This window comes from Equus quagga, chromosome 19 (assembly GCF_021613505.1).
Source record: "Equus quagga isolate Etosha38 chromosome 19, UCLA_HA_Equagga_1.0, whole genome shotgun sequence".
NCBI classification, from domain to species: Eukaryota; Metazoa; Chordata; class Mammalia; order Perissodactyla; family Equidae; genus Equus; species Equus quagga.
The window spans coordinates 11,574,982-11,599,107 of record NC_060285.1 but is presented as its reverse complement, the minus strand read 5'-3'; the positions used below and the strand labels follow the sequence as shown (position 1 = coordinate 11,599,107).

The 24,126-nt window shown below is 61.2% G+C and overlaps 1 protein-coding gene across 4 annotated transcripts in view; it reads left to right on the top strand.

The window, feature by feature from the left end:
- CYTH4 (cytohesin 4) overlaps window positions 1-20,909 on the top strand; it is a 30,144-nt gene extending 9,235 nt beyond the window's left edge. The window contains exons 3-13 of one of the 4 annotated variants that reach the window (XM_046646820.1): window positions 1,902-1,966; window positions 3,176-3,242; window positions 4,676-4,794; window positions 5,948-6,028; window positions 7,309-7,421; window positions 9,212-9,360; window positions 14,879-14,990; window positions 16,401-16,477; window positions 16,946-17,017; window positions 17,520-17,674; window positions 18,915-20,909. In XM_046646820.1, coding sequence (XP_046502776.1) covers window positions 1,902-1,966; window positions 3,176-3,242; window positions 4,676-4,794; window positions 5,948-6,028; window positions 7,309-7,421; window positions 9,212-9,360; window positions 14,879-14,990; window positions 16,401-16,477; window positions 16,946-17,017; window positions 17,520-17,674; window positions 18,915-18,987 — 1,083 coding nt within the window. In that variant the 3' untranslated portion in view covers window positions 18,988-20,909. The other 3 variants (XM_046646818.1, XM_046646821.1, XM_046646819.1) reach the window with 3 other exon arrangements.
- Window positions 20,910-24,126: the final 3,217 nt, after the last annotated feature.

Here is a 24,126-nt window from a genome sequence, read left to right as displayed (position 1 = left end):
CACTCCCGCTCGCTCCGGACCCCAGCCTGCTCCGAGGGTGGGGCCAGACCCAGCCCGCACCCGGCCTCAGCCCAGGCCCCCAGGAGTGTGGGGAGCAGCATTCCCAGGGGAGTCCCCCTCCCAGCTCAGCCACCAGGACCCAGAGAGAGCCAGGAGAGTGGGAAGGGGAGGGGCAATGGATTGCACACTTGCTGTGTGCCAGTCCCACCTGGGGCTCCAGATCCCACGTCGCTTGGCAGGTGCTACTCCCACCTGTGTGGCGTCCATCAGGTCTCAGTCCCGCGCTGGGCCTCAGCTTCCCCCTCAGACCACTCAGTCAATGTGCCCTGATCTGCCCATTCACCAGCTTCTCAGACGTTAGCTCCTCTGATTCTCAGGAACCTTCTGAGACAGGCCCTGGCCTGTTCTGTGATGTGCCGCCCTCCGTCCTGCCCCAGGGCCTTTGCACTGCAATTCCCTCTGCCTGAGACTCTCCCAGCTCTCCTCATGGCTCCTCCTTCCCATCCGCGTGTTCTCAGCTCCAGCGCCACCTCCTCCTGGATGCTGCGCTGACTGCCCTGCTGCAGCGCCCGGGATCCCATCCCCACCTGACCCACGTGCCCCTGAGATTCCAGGGAGGGAGGAAGACACAAAATCACTCACTCAGCGTGTATTTGCTGAGCACCCACCTTGCGCCAGGCTCTTTCTATGACGTTGCTCCAGGAATTTGCTGCACGGTCATTTCATTTGCCCTGTGACCACCATGAACCCAACCCCTCTAGACTCTGAGCTCCGTGGTGTGGAGCTGGGTCTGTCCCGCCCATGGCTGTATCCACAGCCCAACAGTCAGAGCACAGTAGGTGCTCAATGAATACTTGCAAGTGAGCCCCCATTTTATTTGTGGGGAGGCCACTCAGTCACTCGGCCGAGATCTCAGGGGCTCCAGGCCCCACGCTGGCCCTGGGTCCCAGGACAAGCCGCCGGGACCACCCCCATCCCACAGACCTCAGGGGAGGTAAGGGAGGGCTGCAGTGCCTGTGACGGCTCTGGCCAGGTGCTCATGCTGCTGCCCTGCAGGAGTACGTTGGCCAAGCTGCCACGGCTGCCCGGTGGTGGTGGCTGGTGGAGTCCCGGGGTCTCCTCTGCCCCTGGGCGCCCCCTGCAGGGTCAAGGTGAAAGAGGCTGGGGGAGCCGGGGAGAGCACAGGCTTGGAGCCGGACCTTAGACACACTGCTTCATCTCTCTGCGCCTCAGTGTCCTCTTCTGTAAATTCCACCGGAACTGCAAAGTCCCTGAGAAGAGGGTCTGTGCAGTCTCGTGCTCTGGGGAACCCATAGCACCGGGCACACAGTGGGCGCTGAGCCGAGTGGAGTGACAGAGTAGATGGATGGATGGAGGGAAGCCAGAGAGGAGTTGGGGCCTGATCGTAGGGTGGGAATTTGTGCCTCTTGACTAGGGAGGCAATAGGGAGCCATGGAAGGAGTTGGAACAGGGGAAGGGCAGGCGCCAAGCTGTGCTTCAGAAAGATGGCAGCCAGTGGAGGAGGACTGGTCCGTGGGCTTGGCTAGAGGGCAGGAGACTTCCCAGCTGCAGAGGGGAGAGATGGGAAGGCAGGAATAGAGTAGGGCAAGGGTGGGGACTTGGGGACTGCCTCCCCCAAGACAGGAGCTGGCAGAAGGAAGGGTGCAGACAGAGGCCATAAGTCTGGCTTGGGGTCTTGAGGATATGAGGCATCTGGGGAGGGACCTGTCAGTTGGGGGGGGGTCCCTCAGTGGCGGCTCAGGACAGAGAGGTCTGGGAGTGACGCCCAGGGTGGGAATGGTGGGGCGGTGGGGGTGGAGAGCAGGCGCGGGGTTCGTGAAATCCTTCCTGTCTGACCTCTGCCCCTGACCCTCTCTCCCCGTGGTGCCCCTGCCCCACAGAAACTGAAAGACGAGATTGCAGATGTGTTCGCCCAAATTGACTGCTTCGAGACAGCAGAGGAGAGGTGAGGGGTCTGGCCAGGGGACCCCAATATCCCCACCGTGAATGAGCAGGGCCCACACCTGGGCCTGGCCCTGGTGACGTCAGGGGTCGGCCCTGGAGGAGGAGGTAGGGGCGGCGAGGCAGGAACAGGGCGCCCGAGACTCCCTCCCGTGGTCTGCTCTGGTCCTGGCTTCCAGACAGCCCCCTCTCCTGAGAGACAGCCCCGTCCTCACAGCCCCTCCACCCGAAGGCCCTGACCCAGCCCTGACCGATCACTGCCCAGGAGCATCCTGGGAGGGGCCGGGGAGAAGGAAAGCTGAGCCCCGAGGACGAGGACGAGGAAGCCAAGGGCCGCACGGGGACAGGAGCCTGGCCTGTCGCGAGGCCGAGGCTGGTCCACTCACCCCGCCCACAGGGTGTCATCCGCCTGCCCCTTCTATGGGAAGACCCCACTGCCTCTGTGACCTGGGGCTGGTCCTCTCTCCTCTCTGGGCCTCAGTTTCCCTACTTGTGCGATGGGAAGGTTGGTCCCTACATAATCCCCTAGGGCCCCAGGGCACTGACTCCTATGTTCGGTGTCCCAGGAAATCCCCAGCCTGCCCCTGCCACCCCATAGTTCCCGATGCCCCTGACCTCCACCTTTCCAGCCCCCACACACCAGTGCACACACGCGCACCGTGCACCGAGCACAGGCCCGCACCTCCGGGTTCTGTTCCAGCCCCAGCAATAGCAACAACGTAATATTTCCAGAGTACCTCCTGCCAGCGTTTTAACCCCCAATGATGTTGGGAGGCGTTGCCCCCATTTTACAGATGAGAAAACTGAGTCTCAGAGAGAGGAAGGGACTCGTACTCGGTGCTTGGCCAGGGCAGTGGAGCGGGGTCTACTCGGCCCGGCCGCCCTGCTGTCCTGACCCCGTTCCGAGCACAGGCGCCCCAAGTGCTCCCCAAAGCAGCTCTGGGCTCCTGAGGCCATGCCTCCCGCGTTGGTTAGGGTGCTAGCACTGGGCCCATGGGGACAGTGTGGGTTGGTGACTCTGGGAGGGCCCAGACTGGGCATTTCTCACGCCCTCCCCGCTGATTCTCCTGCAGGGCCTGGGGACCCCACTTGGAGGCCCCTAGAGAATATTGGCTCTAGCTGAGGGCGGTCCTCAAGGTCCCCAAGGCTCCTTGGGGATTGGAGGGGGCCCCGGGGTCCTGGGCAGTCCAGGCTGACATCCTCACATCCACAGCCGGATGGCCCAGAAAGAGAAGGAGCTGTGTATCGGGCGCAAGAAGTTCAACATGGACCCTGTGAAGGTAGGCAGCTGTGGGGGGTTCGGGTCACAGGGTTGAGGGGCTGCACACTGGGCACCTTCACAGCGTCCTCTCGTTCCGCTCAAGCAAGATAATTACCCACTTTACAGATGAGGAAGCTGAGGCCCCACGGGGCTGTGTATCTTGTGCAGTACCCTACGGCCTGTCACGGCTGGGGCTCTGTCACCCCACAGCACAGCAGCCCCTGGTCATGAGGCGGGAGCCCGGGGGATGGGACGGAGTCTATCATGTCCACGGACTCAGGGTCCCTGGCTCTGGGCCTCTGCGTCCTCCTCTGTGAGCAGGGCCGTGGACAACGGGGCCCTTAGATTCTCCAGAAGTGTCTTCCAGTCCTGGGCTGCTGGCGCAGAGCACTGAGGGCTCAGGGCTCAGCCACTGCTCTCCCCCCGTCCCACCCCCACTCCACCCTCACTGGCCTCAGAGCAGCCCCAGCCCCCAGCACCCCTCGCCCTGCAGGAACAGAGACAGGAGGAAGCCACAGGTTGACACACAGAGATGGCATCAGGGCAGCCAACAGGGACTGCCGAGCTGGGGTCCCTGGAAATGTACTCCTCGGTCTTCAAAGGCCACCTGTCTTCCCATCGCAACCCACAGTGTCGCACACCCATTCACCTCCCACAGCTGCAGACCCCCGGACCCCTGCCCCATCCGCACAGACTGTGCCGCACATAAACACACACACACCAGCACTAACTCACGTGGGGGCTGGGGGGCGCACTGAGGGGTCCCCAGTGCCCTCTGCTGTCACTCAGAGCTGCCACAACCTGCCCCTCCAGCAGCCTCTTCCCCAAAACGAACAGGGACACAGAGAACTCATTGCAGAAGCCAAGCCCCGCCCCCGAGCTCCTCAGATTTGAGTGACAGACCCCGAGGGGCGGGCCGTGGGAGAGATGCTCGCGGGCTGCCAGTCAGCACGACAGGCTTCCACGAGGGGGACGGGGCGCACCCCGCTTTCACACAGAAAGGGAAGGACAGTCACCGCCACGGAAACTGTCGGCCTCCCCTTTAGACTTAGCTGTTTTTTCTAATTTTTATACAATGGACGTAGATTACTTGTGAGAAAAAATGAAACACTATTTTTAAATAGCATGAATTTCAAGGAGACAAAAGGAATGGCTGAATCATTGAGTCTTAAAATAATAAATTCACAGAATCACTGAAGCATATAATCAAGGAGTGTCAGACTGAAGGGGATCCTGGGGAACACCTGGCATGACCCTGGTTCACTGCACGAACCCCCTGCCCTTTGCACGCCTCCAGTGATGGGGAACTCACCACCTTACAAAGGTGGCTTCTATTAAGGAGGGACACCTCCCCAGAACGGGCTGTGCCAGTGTCAGAATGCCGGGCCCCAGTGCTCCCCGCCCCCCGCCGGCTGCTGTGGCAGCTGCTCACGGCTCTGTGCGCCCCTGCAGGGCATCCAGTACCTCACTGAGCACAAGCTGCTGAGCCCCGACGTCCAGGACATCGCCCAGTTCCTGTACAAGGGCGAGGGCCTCAACAAGACGGCCATCGGCACCTACCTGGGGGAGAGGTATGGGCGCGGGGCCTCGGAGAGGCAGGGGAGGAGGCGCGCAGGTGTGTGTGCGTGTGTGCGTGTGTGCAGGTACGTGAGTAAAGTCCCGGCTCCTGGCGCGCGGGGCTGAGGGATCACCCCCTTCCCGATCCTCAGCCAACACCTCCTCGCTCACTTATGCAGCAAATGGGTGTTTTAGCATCTGCTGTGTGCCGGACTCTGGTCTAAGCCCTGGGTTTACACCAGCGAACGAGGCAGACAGAGCTCCTGCCCCCAGGGAGGTACGTTCTAGTGGGAAGGACCCCAAGATACGGAAAATATGTTAGAAAACTATAAGTTTTTTGGCATACAAATAAAGCAGGGCGGGGAGGTGAGAAGTGCTGAAGAACCCCGGGTCACGGGCTGTGACTTTAAACAGTGCGGACCAGAAGGGTCCCCTGGAGGTGTTGCTGGATGGAATCTTAAAGGAGGTGAGCGGTGTAGACAGCTGGGAGAAGAGCATTGCAGGCAGAGGGAACAGCATATGCAAAGGTTCTGGGGCAGAAGCGTGCTCAGGGAACAGCAGGCTGTGAGACTGGAAGGGAGCGCGGGAGCAGGGAAGTAGCAGGTGACAAGTGGTAGGACCCATGGGAGGCTGCTGGGCAGAGGAGCGATGACAGGGCCTCTGGCTGCTGGGCAAGGGTGGACTGTAAGGGACAAGGGGGGAGCTGGGCCAGCGAGCCAGCATCCCTTCTCCCAGGCTCCCGGAGGACACGTCCCTTCGCCTGAGCGAGCGGAGGATGCGCTTTGCTTCCGGATGTAGGATCCGGGAGGAGCAGGGAGCGGGGAGGCAGGAATCGCTCCACCTTACAGATGAGCTCACGGGGCTTGGGGAGGTCAAGTGGCTTGAGCGGGTCCCCACAGGCAGAGAAGAGGAAGGATTGATTCAGGGCAGGCCGCTCCAAAGCCAGGGCTCCTCTCCCGGTGACCACAGTGCTAGGGGGCCGTGAGGTGTGGGAGTCTGCTCACGAGTGTGAGGACACGCATGTGCACATGGGGGGCGGGGTCAGGTGGATGAGAGCAGACCAGACGGCGGCTGGATCCGAGGGAGGACGTCTCTCCCCTCCTCTCCCTCCAGGAGGTGGGGCAGCGAGCTCAAGTGCACCCCGCCCTCCCTCCGCCCCCTCCCCAGGGACCCCGTCAACCTGCAGGTGCTCCAGGCCTTTGTGGACTGCCACGAGTTCGCCAACCTCAACCTCGTCCAGGCCCTCAGGTGAGCGGGCCGGGGGTCAGGGGCCCGGGCCTTGGGGGGGCATCGTGATCCCCGTAACTAACCGCACAAACAGAGGGTCAGGAGCAAAAATCAACGAATGACAGTCCCGCCTCCCAGAGCCGAGGCTGGATGGTACGATAGGCATGCACGGCCCGGGACAGCGCCAGGCCCCTCGCGCCCGCTCCTGCCAGTGTTCCTATATCACAGCTCTGTTGTAACACCTTTAATCCTTGTGATCGTTATTACTGTTACTACGGCCGTGCCCACTGCTTTTTGGCTTAGCGCTTGTTTTATTTCATTAATACAGCTTAGTATGTATTGCACTTATTATTACTTATTATTTTCTAATTAGGATATTACTGTTGCTACTTTTATTTTTACAACTACAGGAAGCATTACAGGATATCGGTTAGGAGCACAAACTCTGAGCCAGATACCCCAGTTCAAATCCCAGCTCTGCCATTCACCCCCTGTGTGACCTTGGGCAAGTCACAGAAACCTCTCTGTGCCTCAGTTTCTTCATCTGTAAAATGGGGGTGATACTGGTAACCGCCTCAAAGGGTTGTGAGGACTAAATGAGGAAGTGCTTAGAATTGGCCCATAGGAAGTGCTGCTGCTCAATGCCTGGGAAATTGGCTCCTGAGAGGGGGCATTTGATCTGGGCTTTGCAGGATGCTTAGTATTCAAGGCAAAAAGGAAAGCAGCTGCCACCATCCAGGCAAGGCGGCCTCCCCTCGGACTCCCAGGCTCTTTAAGGGAGAGGGGTAGCCCCCAGGATTCGTGTGTTCATTTCTTCATTCATTCACCCACCCATCAAGTCTTTATGGAGTGGTTCCTGAGTGCATGGCCTGTGAGAGGCCCGCAGGAGCCATGAGAGAAGCAGGCAGGGCCCTCACCCTCAGGCAGCTTAGTTTGAAGCTGGGAAAATCACCAACCTCCAGAGCTGAAGCTGAGGTCCAAGAAAGGGAGGCGCGGCCAAGGCAGGTGCTGGCCAGGGTCCCCCATCAGACCCCCGGGCCCTGGGCCGGCACGGGGAGCCGCAGAACCGGGGCGGGCGGAGGCCCCGCGTGGGCAGGCAGGTGGGGCTGGCCCCAGCGGGCGAAGGGGAGCACACGCAGCTCCCGGGTTCCAAGCGAGAGGCATTTCTTGCATGCTCCTGTGTGCGTGGCACTTGCTGGTACAGAGCCCACCTACCCGCCCCACGCGCCAGATGCCAGGCACAGACCCGGGGTCCCCCTGAGAGCACCCCCTCCCCCCTGCCCACGCCTGTTCACCCCCAGGCAGTTCCTGTGGAGCTTCCGGCTGCCGGGTGAGGCTCAGAAGATCGACCGGATGATGGAGACGTTTGCCACCCGATATTGCCTCTGCAACCCGGGAGTCTTCCAGTCCACAGGTACCAGGGCGGGGGAGACCAGGCCTCCAGGACCCCTTCTGCATGGCGGGCACAGATCTGCCACCCCGTCCCCTCAGCCCTCCCCCAAGCACCCAGACCCTTCATGAGCCCTTGCTGAGCACCAACTCGATGCCAGGTCCTCTGCTGGGTGCTCGTCGGGCAGAGCTGCCTCAGGGCATGCTCTTTGGGAGAGGAGGCAGGAAATGATGGCACAGGGTGCAGCACCCTGTCTGAGGGCAGGGATGGAGTCAGCCTGTCCAGGATGGCTTCTCAGAGGCAGTGGGGTCTGAATGGGGTTTTGAAGGATGAATAGGAGTTCTCCAGAAAGTCAAGGGGAGAAAGGGCCTTTGGGGCATGAGTTCTGATTAAAGCAAAGGCCCAGAAGCATGAAACAGCCTGGGCAGGACATAGGGGCAAATGGGCATAGAAGGATATCAACAAAGGTCAGTCGTCCATGCTTCCCCTGCACTTATCTAAGCCATCCTGGCAGACTCATCCTGGCCTCTTCTCTGCATCCGAAGTTCCAATAACAACAGCAACCAATTCCATCTATAGAGCGCTCCCCCGTGCTAAGGGCTTTACCCGTGCAAAGTCATTGCATCCTTCCATCCACTCCGTGACCTCTGCCCTGTCCTAGTCCCTGCAGAGAATACAGACTCGGAGAGGTGGCGTGACTCGTCCACGGACACACCACTTTTTGGCTGCGTGTCCACAGACAAGTCCCACAGAGCATTGCCCTACCCTGTAGTGAAAGATAAATTGGCGGTGTGCTTGTTTATTCCCCGTCAGCTCCACAAGTCTAAACACCCCACAGGACGGGGACCAGATCAGATTTATTCAGTAAATCCCAGCCCGCAGCCCTTAGTGGGTCCTCAATGAAAATTTGTAGGAAGGAAGGAACTTTAAAGCACCAAATCTGACTCATAGTCCAACTACTTAATTCTGTAACCTCGGGCATGTCACTTAACCTCCCTGTGCCTCAGTTTCCCCATCTGTCAAATGGGGTGGTAACAGTACCTGCTTCACAGGATTGTCGTGAGGATGTAAAGAGCTTAGCCCGGGGCAAGCGCCAGCATTAGGTGCCACCGTGATCAGAGGTCGGTCATCCATGTTCTAGAACGTGAAGCTACTCAGAGTTAAACCACCTGACGTCACAGTTGGGGAAGCTGAGGCTCAGAGGTCAAGTACTCTCCCAAGGTCAACCGGAGAGTTGGAGACGCAGCTGGACTTCCCCAGCTCTGGATCCTAAAAGCACCACAGGGGACCCAGGGTAGCGATCCCCTCCCTCCCAGAGGTTCAGCCCAGCCTCACTCCCGAGCGCATGACAGTCTGAACAACGGAGCGGAGCCCGGCCAGGAGCCCCACGGTGCCAGCGAGATTGCCACGCGGCACGTGGTATTGTCGTTGCTGCCAACAATGAGTGTTCTCCGAGCTCCGAGGAGGCAGAGAACAGAGTGGGCAGGGGACTGGCAGGGCTCGGCAGGGAGAGGCTGGAGCTGGAGCTGTGCGAGGAGCAGGGTGTCAGCGGTGAAAAGAGGAGGCGGGACAGGCCTGGCGGGGACCTGGCAGGAGCAGAGCGCGCAGCGGGGCCGGGGAACGTGGCGGCTGACGTTTGCTTGGAGAAGGGAGTCCAGGAAGAGCGGAAGTGAGGCCAGGCCTCGAGTGCCAAGTCAGGAGATCAGCAGAGACCTTTGAGACCTTGAGATGGGTGATCCTTGGGCTCTAGAAGGGGTCAGGTAAGGAGGGGAGAGTGGCCAGGGCCAGGACTGACCAGCTGTCCCATCCCGCAGACACCTGCTACGTCCTTTCCTTCTCCATCATCATGCTCAACACCAGCCTGCACAACCCCAACGTGCGGGACAGGCCGCCCTTCGAGCGCTTCGTGTCCATGAACCGCGGCATCAACGGCGGCAGCGACCTGCCAGAGGAGCAGCTGCGGGTAAGGGGGGGCGCGGCCGCACCCAGCCTGGGCCCCAGGCATCCGGGAGGCACCTGGCCTTAGGTGGACGGCCCAAGAGGGACTCCTCCGAGATAGACCACTCCAAGAGGAGGCTCTGCCGAGAGGGACCGCCACAAACGAGGCTGGCGCTGAGATGGGCCCGCCCACATGGCGCCCACTTAAGAAGGACGTCCAGAGATGGACGCCCCGGGGAGGTCCTCCCAGACTTCAGGCTCTGGGGGACTCTGGTCATGCACCTTCCAGAAAGGATGCCTCACACAGCCCAGGGCTGTTTCTGGGAATCCCAATTCGTCGACTCTGTGTGTCAGAGGCAGAAATCTCAGGCTCTGTGCTCAAGCCCTCCCCCTTCAGAGAGAAAGAAACCGAGGTGTCCCCGAGGCTTCGTGTCAGCTCGAGAGCCAGGCAGAACCCGGGCCTCTGTCTCCTCATCAAACGGCCCCACCCCTGCCACACTGCACCAGGCCCTGTGCCCGGCACGGGGACCCAGGGCCGTTGAATCATGAGCCTGCCCAGCCCAAGTTCAGGGTCCATCTGGTAGGAAGAAGATACTCATGTGAGTCACAGCCCTGCGTGAGTCATGCGGGCTGACCATGGGAACATAGTTTTGAAGACACAGAGGACACTACTATCACCGACCTGGGGACAGGGGGAGGGTGCCATCCTGGAAGACTCCACAGAGGAGGTGACTTTTGAACTGGGCCTTGTAGGTTGAATAGGAGTTTTCCCAGAGGAAATGTAGGGAAGGGGTGTTCCAAAAAGAGGAAGCGGCCAGAACCCAGGCCTGGCCTGGTTGGGAAAGGGAGGGGCGTCCAGAGTGACTGGCTGGGGGGGGCGGGGGGGGCGGGCACGGGTATGTATGTACAGTGATGGGCACTAAGGTGGGGCCGGAATGACCAGGTCTGCGAATGCCAGCCTCGGGAGTTTGTCTGTGTCCTGTGGGCAACTCAGAGACAGGAGCAGTTTTGTAAACACGGTAGTGAGAGATTCAGAGACTGACTTAGCAAAAACGAATTGACAGTTCATTTCTACCAGGAAAGCGTCAGGCCGCTCCCAGCCAGAGCCCAGCAGGAGGAGGAGAGGGTGTGAACACCACCCTCCCGGCTCGGCACCTTGCATGTCCACCCGCAGGATCAGGGGAGCCCGGGTCTGGGATGATTCTGGCGCCCCTCGGCGTTTGAGAAGGGCCCCGCCCTTAGCCCACAACCCTCCTTTGTCCCCAGGGAGAAAGTTCATCGTGGGGAGGGGGTCACAACATAGAATGAGGGCTTTCGTTGGCTAGAGCTCAGATCGTTAGCCCGGGGGTGACCTTGGGTAATGACTCACCCTCCCCACGTCACCATTCCCTGGACCAGGGGGACGGGATCATGACACCTGCGTCAGAGAGCTGCTGTGAGTAGCAATTTTTAAAAATGTAAAGGTCACAGCTTATGTCAGGTACATAGCACAAGCTCTAAGGGGCGGTTGATGTCACTATAAAGCATAATTAATAATAATTTTTAAACCCCAGCACTGAGGAAAATGCCTGACACGGAAAAGGAAAAGGCGTTTGCACAGGTCCTCATCTCCTGGTGGTGTTCGCGGCGGGAAGCGCGCACAGCGTGTCTGGCAGGGAAGGAGTTAAGGATCCCGTCCCTCGTCCCAGGCGCCACATTACCGCCTCAGCCCCGGCCCCTCCAGGTTTCCCTCCTTAGGCATTATCCCCAGTTCCAGCCTTTTGTTAGTAACAATGCGCTGGGTTTGTATAGAGCTTATAACTTTCCTCTCGAAGGGCTTTCGGGTCTATTATCTCAGTTTAGCTTCACACTCTGCCTGGGAGGTCTGGGGCGGGTTTATCATCCTCTTTGGCAGCGAAAGAGGCAGGCGCTCAGCGAGGGAGCGAAGGGGGAGGGGCAGAACAGAGCGCTGGAGTCACAGTCACATCCTGGCGCCCCCGCTTTCTGGTTGTGTGATGTTAGGTAAGTGGCTTGACCTCTCTGAGCTCCCAGCTCATAGGATGAGTGCAGAAATGTGAGGTGCAGAAGTGCCCGGTGTAATTGGAGTGGCTAATTAATCCCGAGGCTTTCCAGGGCACCATCAACGGAACGCACAGGCCTGGCCCTTGCTGTTCACGGCTTTCACGGCAGCTGCTGTGGAGCGGTGCGGTGGGGGGGGCCCGGGGGGGGGGGGGGGTCTTCTCCAGTTCTCTCTGGGCCTCATCTTGCCCACAGGTAAACCAAGGACTCCGCCTTAAGCGCCTGATGCAGATATTCAGTTTGCCGCTTTGCGCGAGGCTTCTCCCTAAAGCTCCTCCAGCTCGGGCCCTGCCAAGGACACATGACCCTTTTAAGTGGCCTGACTGACGAAATTAAATTGACACAGATACGTCACCTGGAGAGAGGTCCCCTCCAGAGTGCGCAGACCGCAGGGTGCGCGGCTGGGACAGGCCTCGGGAGCCGCGCGGTGGCAGTCGGGGGACAGGCGGGTTGAGCCGGGCTCGCCCTGGCCACCCTGATGGGGCCGGGCAGTGCCTGAGAGGCTTAGGGCGAAGGCACCAGGTGAGAACCCGGAGGACTGGCCGTCAAACCCCAGCTCTGCAGCTGTGACCTTGAGCGGGAGCCTTGGGGGCCCTGTCTGCGAAGTGGGCTGACGGCACTGACCTCACTTGTTCTCCTGAGAAGCAGGTGAGTGCCTGGCACGTGGCAGGCACCCGAGAGATGCTGAGAGGGGAACACTCACCTTAAGAGCCACCTGCAGAGGGAGCTGGGAGAGGGGAGGAGGAGGGGGCCAGAAGAGGGCTCTCCAGCCTCTGGAGAAACTGAGGCACAGGCGGGGGAACGGTCTCCCAGTTCAGGGTGTCTTCTGCTGTGGGCAGCCCTGGACCTCCTGGGTCCTTGTCTGAGCGTCTCCATCAGGACTGACCGTGCACCAGGCACCCTATGGTCTCATTCAGTCCTCCGACAACTTCCGGCAGCAGGTACCATCCCCAGTTTACAGGGAGGGAAACTGAGCTCCAAGAGAGGGAGCTGGCCAGGGCTCTCGTAGTTTGGGAGGAGTCCAGATTCGAACCCACGTCTATCTGACTCCAGAGCCCACCCCTCTGCGGAGACCGGGAGGCAAGATTTGGGGACAGAGAACTTAGCTGTGTTTCCCAGCTGCCGGTTGCTTCCCAGCTGGAGGAATCTCAACACACGTAACAGAAAAGATCAGGCTTCAGGCTCAGCTGCATCCAGTGAGGTCAGGGCTCAATCTGGTCTCTCCATCTCTCAGCATCCCTCTCCTCCCTCAGCTTCCCACTTAAACAGGGCCTCCCCACGCTGCGGCAGAAATGGCCTCGGGCAGTTCCAGACTGCCATGGTGCTTAACCGTTTAAACCAAAGTCCCAGAATTAAGGCTTGTTGGCTGGCTGGGGGCACATGGCCCTCCCTGAACCAGTCACTGGCCAGCAGGACGGAATGCTCTGATTAGCCCCATGGGAGTCCTTCAGCCCCTCCTGGAGCCTGGGGGCGAGGAGCAATGGGTGTCGACCCCGTGAGCAATCTGCTCAGAAAGTGGGGGGCTCCCCAGAGGAGAACTGAGGGGGTGGGGATGGATGGATGCAAGTCCAGCAGAAGCACCGGAAGGTGGCCGTTGTCTTTCTGATCATGTCCCCCCAGCCAGGAGCCGGCAGGGCCGGATGGTTTGGTGGTGCCGGGTGCAGGGGTGTTTCTTGGGGGGCGGGAGGGCCGCTGTTTACAAGATACAGGAAATGTGGGTGAACTGAGCTATTTCCTTGTGGGGGCAGAGCGCGCAGGCTGATACGGCCGAGGCCCCCTCTGCTCCCCTCCCGCCTCCTTGGGCCTCCCAAATATTTGTCTGTGTTGATGGCTTTGCTGACAAAGGCCTTCCTGCCGCAGACCCTTGTTCCACCAGCCGGTGCCACTTGGGAATTGCCAGGGCCGGGCGGGGCCTGGGGGGCAGGGGCTCCGAAAAGAGAACGTGGTCCCTGCTCTTCCCACACCCACCCCACAGCCAGGCTGAGCCCAGGGCCTCTGGAGTCTGAAGCCGGAAGACACCTCCATAAGCCCAGGAAAATCCGCTTCCGGCCTGCACCAGCCCCGCCCCCACCCGGCCCAGACCCCCGAGCTCAGGTCCGAAAAGACCTTTAAAAACCAGCAAACACGGCCTCTAAAACTTTGGGGGAGTCCAACAGTACTTGTGAAATTCTTCATTTAAGATTTCGAAGCCACCTCCTGAGCAGCAGCGCACACAAACGCAACAGGAGGAAATGGTTTCATGCTCTTAGATGTGGAGACCCAGCCCTGGATCTGGTCTGAATGAGCAGAAAGAGACCGTTTAGAATGTTTCTCCAAATACTTGGAAATCTGGGCAGGTTGTTCGTGGAATGCAGTGCCCCGTGGCAGAGGGTTCAAATCACACAGGGGTGATCCAGCACCGACATCCACAGCTGGCCCACAGGGAGGTCACCACAGTGGCTTGCATACCTCTGGTGACAAGGAACTCATTACCCTACAAGTTTGCTCCTTCCATATTTCAGCAGCACTAACTGCTGGGAAGTGGTCCTTGGAGAACTAAAATCTGCTTTCTGGCCCCGACCTTGGCTGCTGTGCCCCAGAGTGTGCATGTCTGTGTCTGTGTGTCTGTATATATGTGCACGCTCACACACAAGCGTGCACACAGGTGAACATGTATGGGGTGTCCGGGTTCCAGCAGAGCGTCCTGTCTCCAGCACTCTCAGACACGGGGGGATGGTCCCCGGCTCACTCATCGGAGCCGTAGGAGCGGTGCTGGGTGGCCCAGGTGAGGGTGGGGGCTGTCCTCCGCCCTCCTCGTCACCTTCCCAGGGATGGGGGAAAGCAGGGCTCCTAGCCCTGTGTAGGCCATTTACTTCCCCCAGATCCCTGGCCACTCAGCGGTCTTCTGTCCATTTTTCCCATGAGCACACAGCAGCTCAGAGAGGTTGGGGGCATGCCCAGGGTCACACAGACGCTGAGTGACCCAGCTGGGATTTTAACCCAGGCGGCCTGACACCAAAGCCGGTACTCTTGTCCCGCCGTGCGTTTTCATGCCCCTGGCTGGACTTCCGACGGGGGGCAGGGGTAGGAACCATCATCCACTGGGTCAGCAAGCAGTTGCTTTAGGCGGGGCCACTGGTGAGACCCGGGCTTGTGACACCCAGGCCTGCCCTGGAGGAGCTCCCCATCTCTTCCGGGAGGTCAACCCCAGCAAGCAAACTGACATGGAGATGCCGACGGTGTGGGGGCCACGGTGCGGCAGCCGGGCGCCGTCTCCCTGGGGTGCTGACCCCCACTTGCCTGCCTCCAGTACTGTGGGGCGGGGGGTCATGACGTAGGGGCGGGGGTGGGGGAACCAAGGAGGTTTCCACCAAGAAGGCCAGGGACCAACGGTGAGCTAACAGGAGGGGAAGGACTTTGCCCAGAGGGACAGTGACCTGCCCGGGGCCACACAGGCCAGGCCTGGGTGTCACAGCCAGGCCCTCCCCTCCCTTCTCTCCGCACAGAACCTCTTTGACAGCATCAAGAGCGAGCCCTTCTCCATCCCTGAGGACGACGGCAACGACCTCACTCACACCTTCTTCAAGCCGGACCGCGAGGGCTGGCTGCTCAAGCTGGGTGAGATGCACGCTCGGGCACGCTCACGCACGTGGCTGACACACTCGTGCACACACTCATGCATACTTGGGCACACGGCTGACACATGCACACACGTTGACATGCAGCCTCAAGGGTGGAGGCCCCATGTCTCCTGACTCCAAGTGCAGGAGTCTGCCTGCCCCATCCGTCCGTCTGTCTGTCCTGCGAACGAAGGGCACGGGGTGTCAGGGGGCGGGGAAAGACAAGTAGGAAGGGGAATGAGAGACTGACGTGTGGATCCATAGACAAACCCTTCAGCTGCAGTTCTGTCTCTTCCCAGAGGTCTTCTGAGGAAACCAAGGATCAGCAAGGTTAGGGCACCTGCCTGAGGCCACACAGCCAGCAAGCGGCAGATTTTGGTGGGCAGAGGGTTGAGTGTCCCTGAAGGGCGTGGGAGGGAGTGTGACAGGATGTGGCTCCGGGGTGCTTCCCCTCAGCATGATGAGGGACAGGGAGGCCTGGCCTGCAGAGAGGAGCCTTGGGCGGGTGCTGCGGTGGCGGGGGTGGCAGCTGCAGAATCTTGCAGGTTACCCACTGGGCCCAGCACCTGCCCCTGCCCCCCACACTCCTGGATGCCTTCCGGCAGGGGAAGCCCAGCAGGGGCGGCAGCCTTCCTAGGCGAGTGAGCAGAGACGCCTTGTGCTGGAGCAGCGGCCTGGGCCTGGGGGCCATCCCAGCCCTGTCTCTCCGTGCCCACGTCCCAGGCCGTCCTTCCCCTAAGATGGCTCAGCCTCCTTTCTTGCCCAGCTGACTGTCCTTGGCCCCAGGGAGGTTCTAAGTCACAGATCCCAGCTCCTTCCCCCAGGGCCGGGGTCCAGGCTCCTCAGCCTCAGTTTCCCCACTGCAAGATGGGGATGGTAGTCACCGGGAGGGTTAAATGTGTAGTAAAATGGCCAAGTGCTTAGGTCTGGCGCCAGGACGCTGGGGTTCGAATCTCGGCTCCACAGCAGGCCCGGGCAGAAGACTCGGCCTCCCTGAGCCTCGCTGCCCTCACCTGCAAGATGGGGTTGACAGTGGTCCCTTCCTCATCGGTGGTCACGGGGACTCATAAGTGAATTCTTTCTTAAGCCTCTAGAGCATTGCCTGGCACATGAAAGATGAACCAATTAGCACGTGCCGGGCAGGGAGCAGGCCAGGGGATGCCCGAGGGGCGAAGGCAGCAGGAAGGTGCAGGGAACGGCCAGCCACTGTCCCGGGGCCTGGTCACAGAAGAGCCTCGAGCGCCGGGCCAGGCAGCTCAGGGGGTGACGGGAGCCGCTGAGCGAGGAAGGGGTGGATCTGGAGGAAAGTGTGGCAGGCTGGGAGCGGGGCAGCGTCCGAGGCCCTGCTCTTCCGTGGAGGGAAGGTGGCCCAGGGAGGAGGACTGAGCACGCTGTCCGCCTCGCGCAGGGGGCCGCGTGAAGACGTGGAAACGGCGCTGGTTCATCCTGACCGACAACTGCCTCTACTACTTCGAGTTCACCACTGTGAGCCCGCCCCGCCCCCCAGCCCAGCCCCCAGACCTGCCCCGCCCCCAGACCCGCCCCGCCCCCAGACCCGCCCCCCAGACCCGCCCAGCCCCCAGATCCCCCCAGCCGCCCCCGCCCCCAGCCCTTCCGGTCTCGCACCGAGCAGTCGGCTAACAGAGTTCGGGGCCCCTAGGAGATGATCCCGGTCCACCTCCACACCTGTCCTACAGATGGGAAAACTGAGCTTGGGAGAGGAGAAGGGGCTGGGCCAAGGTCCAGGGCAGAGCCTGGGCTTCAAGTCGGGGCTCCTGACCCCCGGTCGGGGCTCTTCCCAAGCCCCTCCCCCGACCCCCTCCAGGGCTGAGCTGAGTCTGGGAAGAGGGGTACCCTTCTCTCTGGGTCTGGGGAGTCCCACAAGTTCACTGCCTGCCGTCGCCCTCAAGGCCCCACCTGCTGCCCCTGACCTTCCCTCCGGTGCCCCTGCAGGACAAGGAGCCACGGGGAATCATCCCCCTCGAGAACCTTTCGGTGCAGAAGGTGGAGGACCCCAAGAAGCCAGTAGGTGCTGGGAGGGGCCCTAGGCCTGAGCGGGGGTACTTTCTGAAACAGTGGACGGGAGGGCGGCTGGGCTGGGCTCTCCAGGAGGCTCGGCTGTGCCCACCACACCTTCGGGGGGGCGCAGCATTGTCTCGGTTTCCCTCCTGGGGCTGAGGACCCTGGGGGCAGGTCAATGGCCCCAAACGGGGACGGCCTCACGGTTATTCAGAGCTTTCCTCTGACACTGGCTGGGTGCTCCTTTCTGAGCCTCAGCTTCCCCATCAGCCTGCAGATTTGGGGAAGAACGGGGGATTTAGGGCGAACCCGGCCCACAGTCAGTTCTCTCGTGAGGAGCTCGTGTCCCTTGCCTCTCACGGGAAGCAGGCCTGGGCGGGTGTGTCCTGCTGCTCGTCCCAGTGCTGGCCTTGCCCAAGGGTCCAGTCCTGTCTGAGGTCCCCCTGGGGCCCAGCGCAGCCGGCCCCTCCGGCGTGCCCTGCCCTGCCCTCACCTGGCGCCTCCACAGTTCTGTCTGGAGCTCTACAACCCCAGCTGCCGGGGCCAGAAGATCAAGGCCTGCAAGACGGACGGCGACGGCAAGGTGGTGGAGGGCAAGCACGAGTCTTACCGGATCTCGGCCTCCAGCGCTGAGGAGCGCGACCAGTGGATCGAGGCCATACAGTAAGGGCTGGCCGGGTGGGGCCGGGCCTCCTGTCACCTTCTGGAGCCCCTGCTTCTCTCGGGGCCTTGCTTCCGTGTCTGTCGGGTCATAACTCGAGACTCTCTCTCCCCGTGATGGCATGCAAAGCCCTTCCAACCACACTCCATGAGCCCCCTTGGTGCCGGCACGGTGCCAGGCCCGGGACACAGGGACGGGAGGCCCACCTTCAAGTTGGGAGGATCCACGGGATGTCCCAGGTAGCGCTCTCTACCCAGCGCCTGGCCCTTGGGAAGTGCTCGTGAATGGCGCTCTTTAGAATCAGGATCCAAAGTGGCCCCAGAAAGACCAGTGGAGGCAGCGGACGGCGCAGGGCTCTCCGGGTGGAAGGACCAGTGCGGGTGAAGTCAGTGTGTGGCCTCCCCAGACAGCACCTCAGAGTCCTGGGTGGCTGGTGCCGGGCAGCGTGAGCCTGGCTGTGCGGGGACCACGCAGCATCAGGGAGGTGAGGATGCAGAGGATGGCAAGGCTTTGGTCGCCACGGCAATGAGCTTGGGTTTCTCCTGGGGGCACTGGGGAGCCACAGGCGGGTAACAGAAGAGGAATGGCCAGGTGAGAAAGGCCACAGTGCAGGGGTGGTTCTGAGGGGCCAAGATGGGCAGCGGGGAACAGGTGGCGGGCCTCCAGGGGAGGGGCGGGATGACAACCTTGACTCTGAGTCAGTGAGGAGACATGGTGAGGACGGGTTCTGCCGGCCACAGGAAGACCTGGGAGTCAACACGGGGCCGGGGGCGTGTCCTGGGGACTTGCAGGGTCTTTTCCCTGGGGCCCTGCAGCAGCCCTGGGATGCTGTGGAGCCAAACCCATCCTCACCTCAATTTTACAGAGGAGGACCTGAGGCCCAGAGAGGGGAGGGACTTGCCCAGGGCCACAGAGCCAGTGAAGGGCAGAGCCGGGACCGAAAGCAGGTCTGCTGGCTCCACGTGGGCTCTTTCCACCTCCCGCTGACAGTCTGATGGGAGCCTGAAGAGGGTCCAGAGACATTTGGGGGCAGGATTCCCAAGGCTCCAGGCTCTCAGTCTCACCCGCTCTGGCCCTGCCCTTGGGACCCTGCATTAGGCCAGCGAGGGTGGACTCACCTAGGCTTGGTCCTTGTTGGGGTCATCTGGCCTTTCCCTGTGCGCCCCTGTTATGAACCCCGGGAGACAAGACCCCCTGGCCTCCGGCTCAGCCCCGGAATCCTTTCACCTGCTCTCCTTTCAGAGCCAGCATCACCCGCGACCCCTTCTACGACCTGGTCTCTGCTCGGAAGAAGAAGATAGCCAGCAAGCACTGAGCTGCCTGGAGGGGGTGCCGGGGGCCAGCGTCCTGGGAACGCCATGGCCTGTGGTACCTGGATACCCACCTCCCACCCAGGGCGCCTTTTCCTGGCCCGCACGCATCCTCCCCCTCCCACATTTCGGGCTGACAGGAGGGGGAGGCAGGGCCCAGGAGGGTGGGCGGACCCCCGGAGGCCTCAGAACCGGCAGTGAGCCCCTGGCCCTCGGCACCCAGCCGCCGCCAGGAGAGGCCCCGGGTCCCCCACAGCCAGGGATGAGGCAAGCGGCCGGAGGGAAGCCAGCCCTGAACCGGCACCCTGTCCTCTGGGCCTCGGTTTCCTCTTCTGTTAAATGTCTCCTTGCACTCTGAAGTGCTGGCGGCCCTCAAAGCAGGGAGACGGCCAGGTCCCCGAGTGCTTCCTGCCCCGGCGATGGCCACGCTCCTCCTTCTGCTCAGGGCCTTTCTCGGCCAGCCCCTCCCTGTCTTCAGCTGGGGCCTGGCCCTCCCTGCCCGAGGGACACACACACAGAGCTCAGGCCCGTGGACAGAACCGCTCGGAGGCGCCAGGAGCACCGGACTCGGAGTCCACACCCCGCAGTCTCCGACCCAGCTCCGTCTCCAACTTGCTGTGTGCCTTCTGCCGAGTCACACTCCTCTCTGGTGCTTAGAAAACTGCAGTTTTGGATAGAAATGTCTAGGCCCCTTCTGGCTCTGCGGCCCCTCGCCCCCCACCGGCAAAGGCAGGCACAGGCCCCCTGCGGTCCCAGCAGTGCGTGAGCTGGCCGCCTCCCTCCTCTCAGTAGAAGGACAGGATCGTATGGGGTCTCCCTAAGGAGCTTCTGGCTGGAGATGCACTTACTGAGCTGGAGGGGGCTCTGGACTGAAGGCGGCTGGGGAGCCGAGAGCAGAGTGGGCTCCACCCTCAAGGGTGTCCCTTTGGGAGGAGCAGCAGGTGGGACTCCTCGAGAAAATGGCAGAGAGCATCCTAGATGGACGTACTCAAGCAGGACTAGTGGTACAACCAAAAAGCCAAGAAGAGAGCTTTATGAGCTCTGGTTACCAGGAGGGCTGCCTGGAGGCAGGGGCCACACCAATAAGTGACACACAAGCTTGTGGCAGAGTCTCAGCCCCAGGTTCCCTGCTAGGCCACTGGCCAGGGGTCCCGTGGAGGTGAGGGCTGCCCCAGCTGGGTCGCAGCATCCTGAGACCCCCACAGCAGCACCGTCAAGAGCTGAGCCGACTTGTCAGCACACAGGCAGGCAGCTCGGTCCCCACAGAGGCCTCAGCCCGGAGGAGCATTCCACCACCAGGCTTCTTCTCAGAAGCGTCTCACCCCACAAACAGGCCCTGGGGAGCCCCTGGAGGAAGTTCCCTGGCAGGAAAGCAAGATGTGGGCTTGCCTTTGCCCCACTGCCAGCCTGAGGGGGCGGGCCGGAGCAGGGTGGGTTCCCCAGGGGAGGAGAGGTTGCCCCTCATCCCCAGACACATGTGCATGCCTTCCACGGAGTCAGGATAGAGCAGCCGCCTTGTGTGCGAGGGGTGAGATCCCCATCTCTGGAGGTGTGCGAGCGCCTGGTAATGATATGGCGCAGAAGAGGGTCTGAGTGGGGTGCCTGCAGGAGGAGACATTGCAGGACATTTGAGGATTTCCACAGACCCCATGTCAGCCAGGGAGCTGAATGCCACCTCTGCCGCCTCATGTGGCCCCTGAAGGGGCAGCCAGGGGTCACGGAAGGAGCACTGGGCTGAGGGTCATGAGGTCTGAGGTCCTCTCCTGCCGTTGGCATATGCTGGCTGTGTGATCTTAGTCCACTCCCTTCCCCTCTCTGGTCCTCAGCTTCCTCCCCCATCGTGGAGGGGGTGCAATCAGACTCTCTGGGCATGAGTGGCTCTTCTGGGATCCTTTGGAAGAGAGAATAAAGCTCATAATTCACCTCGTGCGTGGGGCTCTGTCCTTTCCGTGACCACATCTGGCCTCCTCGACCCCACCCTGCCCTTCACCTTCAGCCCCGTCTCGGCTGAGGCCAGGAGGGCCAGACAGGGGAGAGTGGGCTCTCAGAGGCCCTGGAGCCTCATCCTCAGGGCACCGGGGCTGCCATGCTGGACAGACGTGTCTCAGCCCAGCGGCTGGACGTGGGACAGGGTCTCTCTGAGCAGGGGCAGAGTGAGCTGGTTCTGCCAGGACCAGGGAAAGACGAAAGAACGTCCCAGTAGGCAGCACTGTCTGAAGAGAGACAGAGCTGCTGCCTCAGGAGACAGATAATGAGCTCCCTGTCTATGGAGGGATGCAAGCACAGGCTGGTTCCAGAGATCACTTGGGGTGTCTCGGAGGGGCTTGAATTCGGTAGCCTTCATTTATTTGTGCTTTCCACAGTGTTTATTAAGTACCTATGGTGTTCCAGACGCTGTTCCAGGCACCGGTGGGATGGGACAGAATCCCTGCTGGCAGGGGGCTTACATCCTGGTGGACCTGAATTCCAGGCCACCCCTCCGGATGTGCAGGGCGCTGAGGGGGGCCCCACACCCTAACCCAGCCCCCTGCCTGAAATTCCACCTTGGAGTCACTCCTGGAAGACCTTAAGGCACTGAGCTGATCGACTTACCCACACATTCTTTCCTTCAGCCCACGCTTATTGAGCGCCTACTATATACTAGCTCCATGCACAGAACCAGCCATCAAAGATGATCAAGACAAAGCCCTTGCCCTCCAAAGGAGCCCAGGTCTGGCGGGGGAGACAGGTGCCAAGGAGCAGTGACAGGCGGGGCCAACCTGTGCTGTCACAGAGCCAGCAGGGACACAGGAGCCAGCAGACGGCTGGGCTGGGCAGAGGGGCAATCCAGGAGGCTTCTCGGAGGAGCTGTGCTCGAGTGTGGCAGCCAGCTGGGGGAAAGGACCCCCCCCCCCAATATTGCAGGGAGCTCATCCCCCACCACACACAAGCTGGGAACTCCTTGCAGGCCAGACTGTCACTGTTCAGTGCCTGGTGCACAGTAGGTGCACACTGATTCTTGGTTAGACTGAAGTCAACTGAGGAAGCCCCTCTGGGCCTCAGCATGAGCAGGTGCAAACGTCTTGGGGCAAAGGGCACCGTGAGAATGCTGGTGCTGCTGGGGGTGGGGGGCAACGGTCAAAGAGGTGGGCAGGGCCACATCCCAATCGAGGGGGGCGGTGGGCTTGCTGGCCCAGGCCCCCTTGCCCTTTCCCCAGTGGCCTCCGCCACCCTCCCAGCATCCTGCCACTCCTGGATCCGGCCAGCAGGGGGCTCCCACCACGCGTGGATGAGAGTTCGGCAACGCAGCCAGACTGGAGAGCCGACCGGCTGGCCGGTGCAGGGACGAGACCTCTGCCCAGAGGAGAGCATCGGCCTGGGCGTCCTGGAACGGGAGGCACTGGTCAACTGGGACCTGCGGGCTTGAGGAGCCCAACGGACGCCCACAGGCACAGACAAGCGCGGCCTCCCCTCCCCCTCACGGTGGACACAGTCGCCCTGCTCAGCCTTGGAGTCGGGTACCCGCCTCTCGCCGTCTGGCTGTGGGGCCCTGACCTAGCAGCTTTCTCCCCAGGACATGCTTCCCCTCCCTGAAGAGCTGGGCAGACGAGTTCCCTGATGCAGACCTTTAACAGGGACCTGCCTGTGCAAGGGGCTCTTGGACGTGGGCCAGCGCAGCCCCTGCCCTGGGAGGAACTGAGAATGTTGTGGGCGGCAAGGGTGGGTGACAACTGAAAAGGTGCCACAAAAGCCACTTATTGCAAAAGGCACAGGGGGCAGTAGGGAGAGGGCCTGGGTTCAAGGCCCAACTCTACCCTGTGTCTTAAGCAAGTTTCCTCAGCTCTCTGAGCCTCAGATTTCCCATCGATAAAATGGGAACAATTAAACATATGCAAAATACTTAGAACGGTGTTGAGCACCCAGTCAAGGTCATGTTACCTGCTCTTATGATTATTACAAGGCGAACTGTATACGTGCTTTCACAGAGACGTAAAACAGGCTGGGCCATTGGAGGAGGAAAGATTCACAGCAGGGGAGGTGAAGATCTGGGAAGGCTTCTTGGAAGAGGTGCCCATGAAAGATAAGCTCGGTGGAGGCCTGGCTCTTCCAGCCAGGGGGGCCCAGAGGAGCCAAGACAAGGATGCATGACAAGGCACGATATTTCAGGGACTCCCTCAGGCCCCAAACACAAGCCCCAGCAGGCCAAGAGGATGCAAGGTTGAGGGAGGCTGGGCCCCGGCAGGGGTTGAGCTGCGTGCACAATGCTGTAACCTCTCGAGTCTCTCAGGCCACCATGCCCTGTCACGACGCTCTGGGTGGGATCCAGTAACAAGGCTACTGAACAGAGGCCATCGCAGAACTGGGGAGGACAATCTTGGCGCACGATGCCCTGGGACGGAGCAGGAGAAGGCAGGGGGCTCTAAGAAGGCAAAGGGCCCCCCACCCGGCGCCTGGGGAGTGGGAGCACTTCCGGCCTGGTGACCCCGAGCCGGCACGGGGGCCCTGCGCCCAGATGCCAGGGGGCAGGAGCTGGGGAGTGGCAGGTGTGGAGACCTGGAGAAATGGATTTATTAGGGACGGTGAAAGGAGCTAAATATGTTTGCCGGCTCAGCGATGACTCAGACGTCCCCAGGGGTCCACAAAGTGTGAGCATCAAAGAATCAAAGGCAGGCCTGCCCCCACCCGGCAGCCTGAGACCCTCCTTCCACAAGATGAAAGGACCACCCGGAGTGTCCTGACAGCCTGGCCTCCGAGGGGCAGCGAGACCCAGCCACTCCCACCTGCATACCCCCCGGCCCTGCCAGACCTCCCTGAATGGCCGAAGAGGGAAGCCTCAGAGTGAGATGCATTTGGGCCCAAGTCCTGGCCTTGCCCTATATTGCTGTGTGATCTTGGACAAGTGGCTGACCCTCTCTGGACCCACATTCACCAGAAAGGATGGACCCCACGAGCTGAGCGGGGATCCTTTCTCCCCTTCCCTGTCTGGTGGTGTGGTTCCCACCTCATTCGGCATCTTCCAGGCAGCAGTGAGCACAGCCTCCTCTGCCTAAAATCCACCGACTTCCCTCCAGGAGAAAAGCCAGATTCCACAGGGCCTCGTTGGGGAGAACACGCTCTTCCGGCACCGGGTTCCAGGCCGACGGCGCCGGGCTCTGGAGAAACAG